The sequence below is a fragment of the Rhinolophus sinicus genome, chromosome 16, assembly GCF_057876585.1.
Source record: "Rhinolophus sinicus isolate RSI-liver-muscle chromosome 16, RSI-T2T, whole genome shotgun sequence".
NCBI classification, from domain to species: Eukaryota; Metazoa; Chordata; class Mammalia; order Chiroptera; family Rhinolophidae; genus Rhinolophus; species Rhinolophus sinicus.
In genome coordinates, this window is record NC_142516.1 from 32173942 (window position 1) to 32192231 (window position 18290).

Below are 18290 nucleotides of genomic sequence, written 5' to 3' on the forward strand. Positions count from 1 at the left end.
TTTTCCAGGGCCTTTCTACTTTCAGTAGCTTAAATGCAGACTTAAATGAGGAGCTGAGCAGTTGTACGTGACACGAATGGGTCAATGACAACTACACAGAGAAGGGAAAACCAAAGTGGACCCAAGCTGACAGAAATTGCAGTTGTGCAGCCATGGTGTAACAGAATCTTGAAATAAACTGAAGGACCCCAGAGCAGAGCTGGGACATGGAAAACTGAACTCTCGAAGAAATATAAAAGTAAGAAGAGTCAGTTTGGAAACCATGGAAACACAGCCAGATGAAAGGGCCATCATGCCACAGAAAATGGGATGCTCACTATGGACTTGAAAGGTCACGGCTGAATCTCTAGGGCCTTCTGGAAAATCTAGGACAAAGATCACCCACAACTTGCCCAGAGAGTCTGGAACACCGGCCTCACACACAGGTTCTCTTCATCTACCCCCTTTATAGATGAACGAGGAATGTGAATAATAAAAGCCGATTGTGTGTGCTTATATGTAACACAGTGGTAAAAGCAAACACATGGGGAAGAGTACTGAGAAACACAGAAGGAAGGCCAGTGTCCTCGGGAACTCTACTGCTCAGCTGTGAATGGCCAGGGGTGATGTTCCTCCAGGTGAAGGCAGAACATCCAGGCTGGGGCAGTGGCCCTTCTGAATTAGTGCAGCAGACACTCAAGGAGGAAACGGGAGTCTGGGAGTCAGCCTCTAAGGGCTCTGGGTCCCAAGAATTTCATTTCCTGGCACAGCAGGCAGCACCATCTTAACCTGAAGTTTCATTTGAGGTCTCTTCTATGAAGCAGTGAGCAAGAGGAGAGGAAAAGATATAAGACCAGAGGTAAAGGGACAAAACCCAAAAGTTCTCACGACCCAGAAAGAGGATTTTTCGTATACGAATGACAGTAGATGCTTGTGACAGAGCAGAGGCACCAATGAATAATAGAGTGAAAAAATTGGGGACATCATAGAAACTCTCTCAGGACTTGCCCCTTCTCTTCCACCCCATACCCTGCTGTCCTGAACCCGTCTAAAAGCCTAGAAACATGAAAAGGTACCACCAGGAGGGTCCTCCCGCTTCCTGTCCAGCAACCTCCTGGAAGTGGAGGCAGTGCTGCTCCATCATTCCAGAGCTCCCTAACTGCTAGTTCCTCAAGGGCTCTTCAAGTTACTGTACTTACATATAATTCTCACTCTTTGTGTCAATCCATTATCTGTACTCTGGTCCCAAACCCCAATTTCTACATTAACTTCTGTGCTGAAACACTGGTCCCACGTCATACTATTCTAACAATTCCACGGCGTCAAGCTCCAGTGAAGTTGCTTGAGGTTACTGTTGAGGGGTAGGGGTGGGGGTGTGGTTAATCTGTCAAAAGGGGCAAGCCCCTGACTTCCACATTCCTCCTCCGTTTGTCTTTCATCCTGGGAGAGTTTTTTCAGCCTCATGATTTCAGCTATCCAGCTTGCTGATCATCTTCCCCAAATCTGTCTTTGGTTTTGGTAATGTCTATATAAGGCTCTGATGGAACATCTCACTTTGCCCAGGTTTAACTCTAGTCCCCAACTTTCACCATCTGAGTATCTCCAGGTGAAGTTGAACAGAGTATACACTCTACTCTTACCCTCTTGTTCAGTGCTGAGAATCATCAAGTCTTTCTTCTTCCTCTTTATTCACATCCAATTAAATCACCAATCCCTGTTGATTTCACCTCCAAAACTTCTCTGGAATCTATCCATTTCTTTCTAGTCACACTATTACCTAACTAGATCTCGTCACCATCTCTAACCTAGATTACTACAATAGTCGCCCAACTGGTCATTCCTCCTCCAATCCATTCTCCACACTGTCACCAGGGTGAGTGGCCTTCCTACATTACACATCTGATCATGTCAGTCCCTTGTTACTTCATCGGCTCCAAAATGGAGGATAGAGTCCAAAAGCCCAAACGTGGTTTATAACCTTTATGATCTGGCTCTGTTCTACTTCTCTATCCTCATCTCTCATTTGTCCCTTCCCTTATACTCTAAGTGCTAGTCACACAGAACTACTGCTTCCAGTTCCAGACAGCAGGCCAGCTCGCTCGAGACTCTAGGTGTCTGAACATACTGTATCTTCTGCTTAAAATGCTCTGTCTCCCTTTCCCGTCACTACTACCCTCTCTCCCCACTGGCAGCTTTCAGTTTGTACATCTCCTCCTTCAGGAAGCTTTCACAGGTCTGGGGTACATGGTTCTCCTCTTAGGACCTTATGCTTATTCCTTTGTGGCACTTATAACTTTGAATTGTAACTGCCAATTTATGTCTGATGTCTAGATTAGTCTGTGACTTTGTCAAGGGCTGGGGCTATGCCTCATTCATTTCACTGGGGCTCCAGTACTAGCACAATGCCTAGCACAAAGAAAATATTCAATAAACATTTGATTCATAGACACAGACAATAGTGTAGTGGTTACCAGAGGGTAAGGGGGGTGGGGGGTGGGAGATGAGGGTTAAGGGGGATCAAATATATGGTGATGGAAGGAGAACTGACTCTGGGTGGTGAACACACAATGGGATTTATAGATGATGTAATACAGAATTGTACACCTGAAACCTATGTAATTTTGCTGACAATTGTCACCCTAATAAATTAAAAAACAAAAACAAAAAACGTTTGGTGAATGGGAGGGGGGGAGGATTTACCGCAAAGGAGCATGAAGAAATTTCATTCTATATTTTAACTGGGATAGTAGTTACACAGGTGTGTTTTTTGTCAAAATTCATCAAATTGTACTTTTAAAGCATTTTTACTTTATTGTATATAAATTATACCTCCATAAAGTTGACGTATAAAATATTAGGTAAGACATAGCATTTTCACAGTCGACGTCAACACTCTTCTTTTATCATCCAGGTCTCCAAACGCTCCCCCCTCTCTTGCCCTCCACATTCTGACAATCACTAAGTTCTAGACAACTTCCCCCCAAAGTTTATCAAAGCCCATTCTTCCCTCTCCATTTCTTTATTCTAATTCCAGCCCCCTCCCCATAGCCCTAAATTATTACAACATTATCTGCACTCCCTGCTTCTGGTCTCTTCCTGTTCCAGCTGTCCTATTTTCCACTGAGGTAAAATCTTACAAAAATACTACTTTGCTCACATTGCATCTCTGCTCATGAGTCTATAATGGTTTCTTATTGTCTTCAATAACTAAGATTTATTAAGTTCTGAGTAAATGCCAGTCAGTATGTTAAGTATGTTACATACATTTCAGTTATTTCATGAGCTCAATGAAATACATGCTATCATCACTCCCATTTTACAGATGAGAAAATAGGAGCTCATAAAAATGAAGTAGGTCGGTCTAAGATCACACTGCTGAGTAGGTGGTGAAACTGAGATGTGAAACTATGTTAACATTAGTTTTTTCTCTTCGAGAGTTTTCTACCCCTTTGTGTTTGTTTTAAATATTAGCAGAACTCCCCTTTCAAAAGAAATCTCACATAGAATTGCAGATAAGATTGGTAAAAGCAGAACTGACTTAGCTGGTACCAGGTAAAAGGCCTGGAGCCCAGCTTCCTGGCTTCCCCTTCTCACTTAGCTCCTGAGATACCTCTGTTTGAAACCTCAGCCCCATCTCTCACTCTCTCTTGTGGAATTGATTCACTTTTCACAGGCATTTATCTTTTTCCCCCCAAAATCCACTGCCAAGAACTGGGACCATACTCCCCATCAGGCGCTCCAAGTGCTACCTGGAGGAGAGGGACAAGTGACCTCCTCACTGGCCTGACAGGCTAATGTGTGGGCTACAGCCCCAGGCTTGATCCAGCGTGGGCAGGAGGCAGCCACTGCTCAGGGGTGGAAGTACAGAAAGTGTGTGACAGGCTGTGCTGTCTCAAACTGAACACAGATCTTCAAGTTTTTCAACTTCAAAACTAAATGATCCTGCAGAGAACAGATTGGTGGTTGCCAGAGGCGAGGGATGAGGGTGGATGAAATGAATGAATGGAATCAAAGGTACAGACTTTTAGTTATAAAATAATTAAGACTTGGAGAGGTAATGTACAGCATGGTGACTACAGTTAACACTGTATTGCATATTAGAAAGTTGCTAAGAGAGTACATCTTAAAAGTTCTCATCACAATAAAAAAAATTTTGTGTAACTATGTGTGGTGATGGATGTTAACTAGACTTATTGTAGTGATCATTTTGCAATATATATAAATATCAAGTCATTATGTCATATACCTCATACTAATATAATGTTGTATGTTAATTATACCTCAATGAAAGAAACAACTAATTGATCATAAACCTCAACAAGTTTTAAGTCTAAGGGTTACCTATTTCCCCTGCCACTCCACCCAAACAATAGACCTAGACTCTGCTTTGTCCGTGTCCCAGATGCTCCCCCTCCTTCTAGATTCACTTTCACAGAGAGAGGAGATCGATTAACATATGTATATAGACAGACAGGAAAGGCAGCTAAGTAAATGAGCACAGATGGGTGCAAATGGGAAGTAGGGAACAATATCTTTGTGGACCAAAGTGGGAAATGAATAAAAGAATAAGCTGAATGAACAAGATGAATAATAATTTTTCTGTGACCTTGCTCCAATGGAAAAGTGAGGGGGAAACTATCTTTCTGGCTTTGTCACACCAATCCTGAAGAGCTTTCTGGAAAGCTAGTCCAAGCAGTCCCCAATGTGAGAAAATAATCTTAACTATGTATTTAAAGGCTGTGATTCTTTAAAACTGTAAAGTAAGTTTCACAAGACCATTCTCCAAGGAGTGGGCCATTTGCGAATACCCAGCATGGGAAGAACTGATCTCTGGGCTGGGCAAGTATTTAACAGTACTTGCTCTAAAGCTGGATGGAAGAATCTACATCCACACAGCCATTTCCTTTATTCCTTTGGCTGAAGCTTTACCCACCCACTATGCCTAGAATCCCTCCAGTTTCTCACTGTACCATTCATCCTGAACTTGCAGTTGTCTGGGAGAGAGGAAAGACACAGGGAACAAGGCGCTTGGACTGGGGACCTGCAGCCCACTGCCTTGGGCACACCCTTACCCTCCAGTGCATATTTCATGTCTTGGGCAAAGAGCTGCCACATTACTTCTGCGCTGACTTTTCCCACATTCAACTCCTGAGGGAACCTGGATGATGGAAAAAGCCACAGTTAGAAAACAAGGCAAGAACTATTTGATTTGATTGATTCTGAAGCTAACATGCCTAGTTCTTGGAGGTCAGATTGAAGAGAGGAGAAGCCTAGGAAACAGGGCTAGGCTCACTCTGGAGAAAAGGGGCTCGAGGGCCAGTGGTAGGACAAGTCGGGGCAGAGAATCCCCTTAGGCAAGGTGGGCCCGGGGAGAGGATGACCAAAGGGCAGGGAAGTGAGGCCCAGAGGAGAAGGGCTGAGGCTGGAAGGCAGGCTCAGGCTAGATAAGCTGGTGAAGAAAGGACAAGGAGGTGAGCTATAAGGTGACCCACTTTATTCCCCGCAGACAGACACATACACACATGGTCTCTGGATCCCCTGGGACTCCTATGGCAGCCATTCTTATTCCAGGGAGGCTGCTTCAGTCTGGGCAGGGCCCCCCATTATGTTTCCACACTTGTCTCCAGAAACAGTTACCCAGACAGATACAAGGGACAGAGGGACAGACGAACGGACAGGAGGAAGAGGTGGCACTGCAAACACACAGAGATAGGAAAGAAAGAGGCTGTTAGAAAGATGGACAAACGAACCACCAACCAGACAGTCAAGTGGGGTGATACTCACTGGTTCAGAACAAGTGTGTAGGAATTCTTATCTTCCTCTATGATTGACACAATGAGTGTGATGAGTTTGGGCCAGAAATCCAGGTTCCGAATGCTGGGTCCTTGTTCCTCTGGAGGTAGCTCCTGCTTCTTGTTCCAGAGGAGACAGTGAGAGTCAGAATAAAATGTGGAGAGTGTGCCCAGTCTTCCTCTTTCTTTCCCCCTCTCCAGACCCCTTCCTCTAGAATCAGATACCCTTCCTCTCCTAGAGACCGTCTTCCACAAGACTGCCCCTGTTGTATCAGAGCGGTAACTGTTGGGAGGTCCTTAGACACAAAAAGTTGGTCCCTGAGAACTTTTGTCCCCAGCTCCAGGTCACTGATCTGATAAGCTTGGTCAGTCACAGACATAAAGATGCCCACCCCGCTTCCTCAGTAGCTATGGGTATTGTGACTTCTGGGCCAAAGTAAGCAGCCCCTCCTGGCTCACTAAGTAGGTCCAGTTCCATGTGACACCCACCGGCAGCCCTCCTCTGCTGGCCCCTCCCCCCCACACAAACACACACACCTCAGCTCTGAGAAGCCACTTCAAGTTCTGCAGGAGCTACTGAACAGAGCTAGCATGCTGGCTGGCCTCACCTTCAGTGGGTCAGGACGTCCCTTAACTCTTGAGAGGTCACTGGGGGAAAAACTGCACCTAGGAAGCTATTTGCCTAGTGGATAAGAAAAGGCCTTGGGGAGCCAAGAATACCCAGTGGGGAAAGGATGGTCTCTTCAATAAATGGTGTTGGGAATGAAATTGGGCTCCTATCTTATAACACTCACAAAAATTAACTTGAATGGATTAAGGATTTAAACCATAAAACTCCGAGAAGAAAACATAGGGAAAAAGCTGCTTGACATTGGTCTTGGCAATGATTTTTTTGGGGTGTGACATCAAAAGCAAAAAGTAACAAGTGCGACTACATCAAACTGAAAAGTTTCTGCACATTAAAAGAAACAATCAACAAAAGGAAAAGGAAACCTATGAAATGGGAAAAAATATTTGCAAACCAAGCCACAATGAGATGTCACCTCACACCTGCTGGAATGGATTATTATCAAAAAAATGAGATATAACAAATGCTGGCTAGGATGTGGAGAAAAGGACACCCTGATGCACTATTGGTGGCAATGTAAATTGGTGCAGCCACTATGGAAAACAGCATGGAGGTGGCTCAGAAAATTAAAAAGAGAACTATCGTATGATCCACTTCTAGGTATATATTCAAAGGAAATGAAATCACTATCTTGAAGAGATAGCTGCACCCCCATGTTTACTGCAGCGTTATTCACAACCTAAGTGTCCATCAATGGATGAATGGATAAAGAAAATGTGGTATATAAACACAATTAAGTATTATTCAGCCATAAAAAAGAAGGAAACATGTCATTCACAAAAACATGCATGGACCTTGGGGGCATTATGCCAAGTTCAGTAAGTCAGACAGAAAAAGAGAAATACTCTATGATCTCACTTATATGTGGTATCTAAAAACATCGAATTCATAAGAACAGAGAGTAGAATGGTGGTTGCCAAGAGCTGAGGGGTAGGGAAGATGGGGAGACACTGGTCAAAGCGCACAAACTTTCAGTTATAAGATGAATAAGTTCTGGGAGATCTAAGGACAGAATGGTGACTATAGTTAACAATACTGTATTGTGTACTTGAAAGATGCTGTTAGAGGTTTAATGTTCTCACCATTAACAACAACAAAATGGTAATTATGTGAAGGCTGCATTAACTAACCCTATGATGGTAAAATTTCACAATATATACGTGTATCAAATCATCACATTGTACACCTTAACTTAAACAATGTTACATGTCACTTATATCTCAACAAAGCTGAAAAAAAAGAAAGAAAAGGCCTTATTGGGAAGAGATAAAGGAATACAATGGTGCATTCGGGAAAGGAGAAGCAGCTCTATATTCAGACCCCAAACAGGGCAAGGAGGGGTCATCACAGAGAGGCTGCAATGGATATTTATCTCCCACTGGGACAAAAACATCCAGAAACACAGGGCTTTTATGTAGATGCCATATGTCATCACAAAGTCTCCGCAGTCCTTAATAAGCCCGCATTCCCAGGAAGTAACTAGAAACCAGGACAGAACCCTGTGGATTTATGCCTCCTTAGTATCATGAAAACATATCTCTTCCTTCAGCGTTTTCTGCCATTACCCTGAAGCAGGCTCTTATCATTCAAGGATCTCCTAACTGGCCTTTGATCTTCAAAGATCTCTCTTCCACACACTTGTTAATGATCCTTCTGCAAAGAAAATCTCCTAGTGTTACTCCTCTGCCCTTCGATGGCCTTCAAAAATGTTCCAACTCCATAGCTCGATATAAAAGTCCCTCAGACCGTGACCTCTCTCTCTCAACCGCATACTTTACCATTTATCTTTTGTTGCAGCCATCACCACACCACCAGCACCACTTACTCCATGCTTATTATGTGCCAGGCACTTTGCTAAGACCTTTACATTCACTGTCTCATTCAATCCTCATAACAATGACATTGGATAGAATTACCACCTTCATTTTACAGAGGAGGAGACTAAAGGACAGTGAGGTTACATAACTTGCCCAGATTATGTAGCTAGATATAAACAGCAGAACCAAGACTTGACCCCACATAGCTGAACTCCAAACGGTGATGCTGTAACTACCTAAATAAATTGCTTATTCTTATCCAAATTAACATGCTCATTCACAATTCTGTGCCTCCAAACATTCTGTTTCCTCTACATGGTATCCCCCTCCTCCTCAGCCCCCCTTTTTAAATTGAATTTATTGGGGTGACAATGGTTAGTAAAATTATATAGGTTTCAAGTGTACATTTCTATAATACATCATCTACATATTGGCCAGCCCCTTTCTCTAGCTAATTCTTACTCATTCCTCAAAATTCATGTTCTTTGCCTTTCCTGAGAAGTTTTCCCTGATACCCCTGTTCTGGTTAGACACCTCTCTTCTGAGCTCCCAGAACACCCTCTGTGAACCTCCGGTACAGATGTAACAGACAACTACAACTATAATAAAATGTAGTAACAATAAAATAAAAAACAATAAATTTAGTAATTGCCCCTCACCTCCACCAAACAATGAGCTCCCCAAAGGTAGAGATGTGTCTTAACTTTACATCCCTAGTGCTCAGTTGGTTAAACAAATGTACAGATGAATGAACCAATGAAGGTCAGTAGAGGGAAATAAAAAAAGATACCAAGGGTTTACTTCAATGTAAACAATGAATAATAAGAAAATGAGAGTGAAAGTGAAAAAGCAGCAAAATTCAAAGGCTAAGTAAGTTCCCTGAATAGTTTATAAACCCCCTTTCAAAGTCTGGGTTCATTTTCTGGTAGGGAATAGAAATCAAATATTCAGACAGACCCCTGCATAGGTGAAAGATCAAAGTTGAGAAGAGTGTCTTCTCCCAGCCAGAGAGAACCCACAGATGGATGTCACAGGAGGCCAGAGATGCCAAGCTAAACAAAGGCACCAGGAAACCACCCATGGACTTCGGAACCAACAGGAGGTTTTATAAACCTTAAAGGTAGGAAGCCTTAAAGATAGGGCTGGCAGAAAGTGTACACTTGGGAATGTGAGCAAGCAGTGCAAACAAAATTTTAGTCTTTACTAAAGTGCTCCCAGGAAGCATTACAAATTGGGTATATTCACCAAAGGGTAAATGTCTAAGAGATTTAGGTTGTCCTCTCACGATCCGCTGTCCAAATCCTACTGCCTTTCAAGGTCTATTTCAAATGCCCCTTGTTTTATGTAGCTTTTCCCAATATCTGATCAAGAGTGACTATTCCTTCTTGGAATCCCTTCAGTTTTATCCCTCTTTCAAGTCCCTCCTAACAGATTGCTTTGATTGGAGTTTTATATATACTCATGAGACAGTGAACTAACGGAAGGAGCACTACGCTTTCCTCAGACCCGGCCCAGAACCAACATTCAATACATATTTGTTGGACTGAAGGGAATCTGTTTTGCAAGGGTGTGGTCTGCAAGACATTGCTAAGACGGGAACTGTGAGTACTTAGACCCAGAAGGAGGTCTTGGCTTTCAAATGGGAAAACAAAAGGATACCATTACAAAGATCTAGAAAAATATACAAAGTCACCAGGTACTGAGTTAGGATGTCAGCATAAAACAGGTGAAGTATATCAACCTCACAGAAGGACAGGGTCAGTCAGCCTTGATAGTCAGTGGATGAATATACCTCAGAAGACCATGCAAGGCACAGAGAAGCAGTCAGAGGGAAAAGTTAAACTTCCATGAGCCAGTATCTCAGAGAGACAGCTACAGATCTCAGAGGAAGGCAGCCTGGAACATAGAGGGTTCCACATAAGTCAGAATAAAATTAATCTTGGGGGAGAAAAAGGAGTCTGGGATGGAGTGAGAATTCACCTCCTCATCCCCGGAAACTGCTCAAATTTTGGTCACTTTTTTCAGCACCAAACTAAAACTTACTGTTGCCACTTTTGTTCAACTCAGTTATGTCACATCTGGTCCAATGGTCCCTGTCCATCTACAAATGTCTCAATATGGTCTAGATGGTCCACACTCTACAAAACTCACTCACCCTCAAGAACATCAAGGACTGTCCTGAGCTCCCTTACACCACGAGCACAGCAAAGGAAAGCTGAGGCTCCAGGAGCCCCTGACAGCTGTCCCACCTCATCTCCAACCTCTTACCAGCTGATACTGGCGGCTGTACAAGTCATGGCAATTGTTGAAGATATACTCATATGTGGAGTTCAAACAGGCCTTCACACAATCCTTTACCACTTGGCTGGCTCTTGGAGGGCTCTGCAGTTCTTGCACCTGCCAATTAATAAAAGAAATATGGGCCCAGGATCCTGCTCACCTGGGTGGGAACCCCTCCTAGAACTCCCCGAAACTAGTGCCGATTCCCCTCTCTGGGTTTCTGGACCTTGTCCTGGGGTGAAATTGCCAAGACAGCTGATAGTGAGAACTGCCAAGCCCGTCCTTGTTGATCCATAGTCTTCTCACAAGTAACCCAGGGAACAGGTGTACAGAAATGTGGGCTTAGAGGTGATGATTCCTATAGCCTCAGAATGCCAAATGATTCTTATTTGGGCCAGGTCCCCAGCCCAGTTCATCTCTTACCTTCATTCTGAAGAAAGTAATGCTGGTCAGCAAATCCACTGTGGACTTTAAGTCCTGAAGCCGCTCAGGGCTCCCAGCAGGGAAATTATTCTGTTGTAAATCAAGCAAATGTAAGAAAGGAACAGAGAAATATGAACACCTTCCCTGACAGAAGCAATGAAATCAAAAGCTTCCTTACCTACTACCTACTGGGATTTTCCCTAGTTGAGATGGAAAAAAAAAAAAAGCTGTAATACTACAGCTTTTCCACTGACACAGACAGGCCCTTGCCAAAAGCAGGGGTTAATAACCCCCAGCCCTGAAAGCAACACTTCCTAGCCCCAACCTCCTTCCCATGCAATGTGTGTGCATTTGCACAAATGAACACACAGACACACACATATACACACACACACACATTTTTCTTGGGTGAAGATTCTTACACCCAAACAGTGAGTTCTTCAAAAGTTACAATCTAACTGTATATCCTGGAATATAAGTGGAGCCACACTACAGATTAGACTGAGATCCAAGACACGTGCTTTCTGTAAAGTGGACCCCAGCCTCTTTTCTGGAGCCAGCAGATGGCAGAGCTCTGAGCAGAACTGCTTTTGGAGTGAGTTCCTTGGGACCTTCCCATCATGCCTCACTTCACTCCCTTTGGCATAAAGTCTAGGAAGACACTGCCAAGGACAGCTGAAGGGAGCTGTTGAAGCACTTTCCACTTTAAGGGTCGCTTTTTTAAACCTGCAAATGGCTTACTTATATGCTAAATACAAGATATACAGTCTACTCGCCTTTAGTCATGCAAATGGAGAGCATCAGAAGTGCAAATGATTAAAACCTCACTTCCTTTTTAACTTTGGTTATTTTTATACTTACTTTTCAATGTGGGTGTATTGCCTGTTCTGGAAATTGACAACACTTTAAAGTAAGTAATGAAGCCATTCTAAGAGGATCTAACTTAAGAAGAACTGAAAAACTGCCCATTTCCCTGTCCTGCCCTGTTCAGGTGCCCACCCTCCTACTGCATCTATTTCTTCCATTCTAGAAATAGACGACCTCTGCTACAAATTACCTGCCCAAGTCAAGCTACTCTCTTTCTCTTTCCCTTTAGCCGGATTCTCACAACTTCCCTGGAAAATGAGGAGAGTATGGAAACATGTAAGAAAAAAAAGTAATTATCTAATTTTTTAAAGGGGCACTTCTGGAAGAGATTATCCTCAGGAGACTGCCTAATGAGAATGTCATCGGAGAACTTGACAGAGTGATATGAGTGGGGTTGGAAAGCCAACTGCCTATAAAAAAATCAACCACACCTGCAGCTATTCACACACTGCATGGTCCTTAGAGTTTGCAGAACCACAGGTGTCAGGGGCACTGGCCACGCACATGCACGCAATGACGCAGACCAATTTTCCTTGTCTTCGATCTTTGTAGCCAAGATTGGCCTACAGTCTGTCTAGACTGAGCTGATATTATCTGTCATCCCACCCCACAGCCATGTCTTCACTCACCCTGTATGTAGAGAGGTCAATCCTCAGTGAGTTGTGCAGCTGGTCTAGTAGTTTCACAAATCTCTCTTTCTGAGGGTGGGAAACAAATAACAGGGAAGAGAGAAATAATCTGTTTCTGAGCTCCCTAGACTATAACAGAAACAGAGCCATCTCTGGATGAGAAGGAGACATTGGGTTGGGGATACATCCTTTCCTATCCCTGCCCCTGAGGAGAGTAACAACATGTAAGGAAGAAATGGAACTGGTGGCCCCTGTTCTATCTCTTAGCAGCTCTGTCTCAAACTAGGGAATCTTTTCACACTGGCAATGGGAGTGGAAATCCCTAGGAGGGAAAACAGCTCTTTCTATACAAGAATCAACTGGAGATGACCAGTGAGTACATCTCCACCCCTTTGAAACTCTAACTCATCTTAGTCAAATAAAGGGAAACTCCAAACACATTCTCCAACCTATTCCTGAGTTTGTGGTCTCCTGACTTATCTTGGGGTAGCTCATAGCAGTTACACAGCCACAGCCTAGCAGTAATGATGTGAGGGAGAAATAGTGATGCATTTGGAAGGTGATCAGGCAGTCCTGAGAGAGTTTCTTTAAACCACGTTCCACATCATTTCCCTTAGTTTATACTTTTTTAATATTAAATAAATAACATGTACTACTTTAATAGTTGATTTTTATAGAAAAGGTATAATTAAATGTGGAATCACATGCCTATAGGCTGTGTAGCATAGCCCTACTAGAACTATATTGATTAGATGATATGTCATTAGTATTAAGTCAATATATGATGGGACGAAACAATAGATCTGGTATATGACTGGCCTAATCAATGATATTAATTCATCTACAGAAAGACTATTAACAACAAGAAAATGTGGTTAGTACCATAAACAGGGCTCGGAGACCCAGTGGATTTGGAGGCATCAGTAATTTTGTACCTAAAGAGGTAATCTTTGTTGTGGGTCAAAGATATTTCATTCAGTTTATACTGAAGTTATACCAGGAGACATTCTGAGTAAGGATTTACCTTCTCAAAAGGAAAGAGCACGCCCTGAGTAGGAAAACAGTCCAGACACTAGAAAAGGGATAGGCTCAGGTATACACTGGTGTTCTTGCTTAGACATCAGTCTCATGTGAACTTAAGTGGCATGAATCTGTCATAGAGAGACTGAATAATATTTTAAAAGGTCCATTTGTGGATCTGCAGGACTAAGGAACATGGTAACTTGACCAAGTGCTTGGTCTAGAGAGGTTCTACCTGAGCCCAGGTAGCACCCCCCACCCCAAACCATAGCAGTACTGTTCTTCTCTCATATCCATGTCTGAGGAGAGTTTATCATAAGTCTACATATCCATATGAAATAAGGATAGTGTATTAGCAGTCTACAGACCCATAAGGAAACAAGTTCATCTATATAGGTAGTTATCTATCTAAATTATAGGCTTATCGACCAACTCTACAGTATCAATCATGAAAAATCAAATTTTATTAATGAATAACAAATGGGTAGTTATGTTTTTTACATCACACTCACCCCAAAGTTGGAGGCTGCAAAGCGATCAGAAGCAGAGACATTGGTGGAGGCGGTTGTGTGGGCATAGTAGGCATTGATGTTGGCCAGTAAGGTGCTCATCACTGCTGGCACACCAGGACACATGTACTTGGATGACAAACATGCAAAGTGCCTGAAAAACAGCACCCTTAGTCTCAAAGACTCTTCAGGGCTTGCAGTGATAGCCAAGTAAAGAAAAGACTTCACTGATGTGTATGAAGCTTCCAATCACCGTGGCATACAAGGATCTTCATAATTTATTCATTCAAATATGTATTCAATGAGCACCTACCACGTGCCAGACCCTGTGCTAAGTGCTAGAAGCCAAAGATGGGATCGCTTGGCAGAGAAAGTAAGCGTTAGAAATAAGCCAATAATCCAAGGGGTGCTATGCAAAAACACTGTGGAAACATACAGGAAGAGCACCTAAATCAGGACTGTTGGGGGCTGGAAGGGATTAGAAAAAAGCTTCCCAAAGAAGAGATGGGAATAGAGTCAATGGAATTGTAACAGCTATATATGATGTCAGAGGGGTAACAGACTGGGGGAAGGGGGGTATTACTTTGTGAGGGGTGTAAATGTCTAACGATTGTATTGTTTTGTACACTTGAAACTAATAAAAATAAATAAAAAATAATTTTATGCTAAAACATTAAAAATAAAATAAAAAGAAGAGATGATTGAAACAAGTCTTAAAGGATTAGTAAGAAATCAAATGCAGCAGTGTGCAGACAATCAGAAATTGTATTGCAAAGACAAATACATTTATTACACAGTGATTCATTTGGGAAACCTCAGTTTATCCACTGTTCAGGTGTTTCATAGAGGAATACCAAGAAATGAGAGAGAAGAGGTAGATACAGAATAGATAATAAAAGGATTTGTCCTAAATGCTATAGTAAAATTTGTAATAAAGGCATGGTGTGATGAGATTAGTTTTTCAGAAAGGTCCCTTTGATGATAAATTGGAAGACTTGGAGAAAGAGACTACGACAGAAAGATCAGTTGAAGAGTAATTGCAATAATTCAGAAAGGAAGCAAGCAATAAAGCACTAAATGGAACAGAGTAATGGTTAAGAGCACAGACTCTAGTCAGACTCTGGGTTTGAATCTCACCTCCACCCATCACTAAATGACCTTGGATAAATTACTTAAACTTCTCTATACCTCAGTTTTCTTATCTATAAAATGGGGAAAATAATGATTTTTTTCAACCCCTCATTGGGTTGACATAAGCATTAAATGAGTTAACATTCATAGAGTGTGTAGACCAGTGCCTGGCACGTAAGGAAATGCTACATAGAAGTTGTTGTTATCTTCGTTATCATTATTGTTGAGCTATAGCAATGCTGATAGATTAAAAATATTTAGGAGGCAGAACCTAGAGGTTTTAGAGATTGGATGTTGGCAGTTAAAAGGACAGTAGTAAGAAAGAAAAGTTTAGGGTGACTCCTAAATTTTTTTGGACAACTGCATAGAAAATTGTTCCATTTACTAAAATAGGGATATAGAAAGATAAGCGTATTGGGTGGAGATGATGTTGATTTGGAATTTAGTCATGCTGAACTCACAACGCCTGTGGGAATACCCAGGAAGCAGCTGAAAATGGATCTGAAATTTAGGAAAAGGCCTGATCTGGAGAAAGCAATCTGGGAGCCCTTAGCCCAGAAGTCGAGGTTGAGGTCACCGGTTTGGATAAGATCATCTCGGGAGAGTGAACAGAATAAGAATGGCAGAGAGGCCATTCTTAAACTCCACTTCTCACCACATTTCTTCTTTCCGTCTATACAGAACTTCTTGTAATTCCTTGAATAGTCTATGCTCTGTTACATCTTAGCACCCCAGTACTTACCCTACCAAAAATACCCTTCCTTCTTTTCTGTATTTCCAGATTCAGTTCAAGTGTCAACTCTTTGGTGGCTTCCCTCACAGGCCTCCCCTAAATTTAGATGCTCTCATAATACCCTGCGATTATTTCTACCAGAGCATGTATCACATTATATTGTAACTGTTTCTTGGTCTGTCTCCTGCTCGAATGAGTTCCCCAAGCACAGAGGCCCATCTTACTCATCTTTGTGTTCTCAGCGTCTAGCACAATGTGCGACACATAGAAGAAACCCAATGAAAGTTTGCAGAATAAATGAAGCACAGCCAGGGCAAGAGCTACCCCCTGCTTACCTACGGCTGCTTCCTAAGCACAGTTCTAGTGGCAGCCTCACCAATAGACAAGCTATATCTCTTCTCACAGTAGGCGGGAATTTCTCTTATGAAGTCTTGGTCAGCTCCAGACTCAGCTGCTTTCCCTACAGTTAAGTGCCCTCTCCAACATCCAGGTGAATTTATGAAAGCTTGTCTGTCACACACAAACACATGAGCACATGTGCCCTATCTCCTCAGGCCTGTGATGTTTAGGCAGGTTTGTCCTTGCATACCCTCCTGCCTGCCCTTTTCCCTTCCTATGTGTTTCCCCGAAAATAAGACCTAGCCGGACAATCAACTCTAATGCATCTTTTGGAGCAAAAATTAATGTAAGACCTGGTCTTATTTTACTGTAATATAAGACCGGGTCTTATCTAACATAATATAAGACCAGTCTTATATTAATTTTTGCTCCAAAAGACACATTAGAGTTGACTGTCTGGCTAGGTCTTATTTTCGGGGAAACACAGTAACTCTGAACTCTGGGGTAGACATAAAAATACCTTCTCCCTCAGTCATTGATAAACACATTCCCTTTATACATATCCCCTCTTTGTCTTGGGGTATAAACCCACCTCACCCAGCTCAGATAGGGAAGCAACGAATCACTGAACATTACCCCACTAAGGACCTGTCTACCCTGTCAGTGTGCCTTCATTAATCACCCCAAGGGTTAGTAGCCACTTCCCAAAACCCCAGGGGAGTCTTACGTCATGGCCTGATATATGGATTCAATGCCATAGCGCATGGCAAATTCATCCACAATTTCTTGGGCAGTCTCTTCAAAGTACACCTTCCATGCATCATCTCCTCGAGCCTCAGGGATCCGGACTCCCCCACTGCCCTGAATGTCTGTGAGGTAATGGAAAAGGTTCTGCAGGAGACAGAGCAAAGGAAGGATATATTACGTATATATTAAAAACAAAAACAATATCTGCTGGTAAAATGTGTCTAGGGTTCCACCGAAATTCTATGCTTCAAGTCTTTGCTCAGTTCCTCCTGTGGCCCCAAAAGTCTGTTCTCACATTAGTGAAAGAGAACTGAGGCTGGGACTGGGACGTGGGCTGCCCAGTAGCACAGTGAGCCAAAGACAGAACCAAACACAGGACCCAGCTCTTTCAACCATCTAGCAATCCTATTCATTATCAAAGCCCCCTTCCAGCACTGCACTCGACACCCTATCTATGAAGGGCTGGCTCACCTCATGGAGACACGTATACTGCACATGATACGGCGCTACCTTCTCCTCCCCCTTGATCTCCACATTGATTTGAAGTCTGATAGCTCCTGAGACGGCTGATTTGTCTGTCCTTTTCTCTAGGAAGGAAAGAAGACTGGAGATTGACACCAATGCAACTACAGACAGTGTGCCGTCCCCATCCTGGCTTAACCCAAGGAGAAGGCGGCACTGACCCAAGGGTTCACCTAATAGGGTGAACTTACTCCAATGACCACATAGTCCACAAACACCCCAAATATTCCCAAGAAGAATTCTATTCCATTAGGAGAATAGGGGGCTAACGGCACTAGGGATGAGTATGAAGATGAAAGGGCCTTCAGAAATCTGGAGAATGCCAGCTGCAGTGAGCTCCAGCCACCCCCACTTCTCTGTCCCCCATCTGTACCCAGGTTTTCTACAGGTAAGGCAGGCTCTGTATAGAGGTATGCTTTAGCGATTGAGTGGTGGTTTTGGCAGATGGGATTTTCCCCAAGTTCCCCACTCATGCTCTCCCTTCCCACCACCTTTCTCTGGTCCTGTTTCCTCACCCAAGTTGTACCAGACGTCCATTTCGCCACTCAGTGTCCGAACCTCGATGATGGTTTGGCCAAGGAAATCGTCGGACTCCCGCTTCAGGCGCTGCTTTACTCTCGACTTGATGTCATCATCCTCATCCCACACACGTACTTTAATGCGGTCAGAAGAGTTGTGGCACTCACTGGGGGAGAATTAGGCAGGCTCGGTAAGCGACAGACCCAGCAGCCCCCACTCTTACTACTTCCAATTCCCTCCCAAAGCTCCACCAACTGTACTTGAGGCCCCGCAAAGAAGAGAAGGAGTCAGAGAACAGTGGTACTACAGTTCCTAGTGAGTCAAGCTATCCCAACAAATGGCTCTTCATTCCTCA

At 43.1% G+C, this 18290-nt stretch overlaps 1 protein-coding gene across 8 annotated transcripts in view; it reads right to left on the minus strand.

Annotated features, from left to right (window-relative positions):
- Positions 1–18290, minus strand: part of UNC13B (unc-13 homolog B) — a 173479-nt gene that overhangs the window by 7878 nt on the left and 147311 nt on the right. For 5 of the 8 annotated variants that reach the window (XM_074330677.2, XM_019729033.3, XM_019729037.3 and 2 more), the window contains 9 exons: positions 17932–18101; positions 17366–17481; positions 16875–17038; positions 13948–14098; positions 12416–12484; positions 10920–11009; positions 10485–10613; positions 5764–5891; positions 5052–5137 (listed from right to left, as the gene is read on the minus strand). In XM_074330677.2, the coding sequence (XP_074186778.2) occupies positions 5052–5137; positions 5764–5891; positions 10485–10613; positions 10920–11009; positions 12416–12484; positions 13948–14098; positions 16875–17038; positions 17366–17481; positions 17932–18101 (1103 nt within the window). The remainder of the gene's footprint in view (positions 1–5051; positions 5138–5763; positions 5892–10484; positions 10614–10919; positions 11010–12415; positions 12485–13947; positions 14099–16874; positions 17039–17365; positions 17482–17931; positions 18102–18290) is intronic. The other 3 variants (XM_074330678.2, XM_074330676.2, XM_074330674.2) reach the window with 1 other exon arrangement.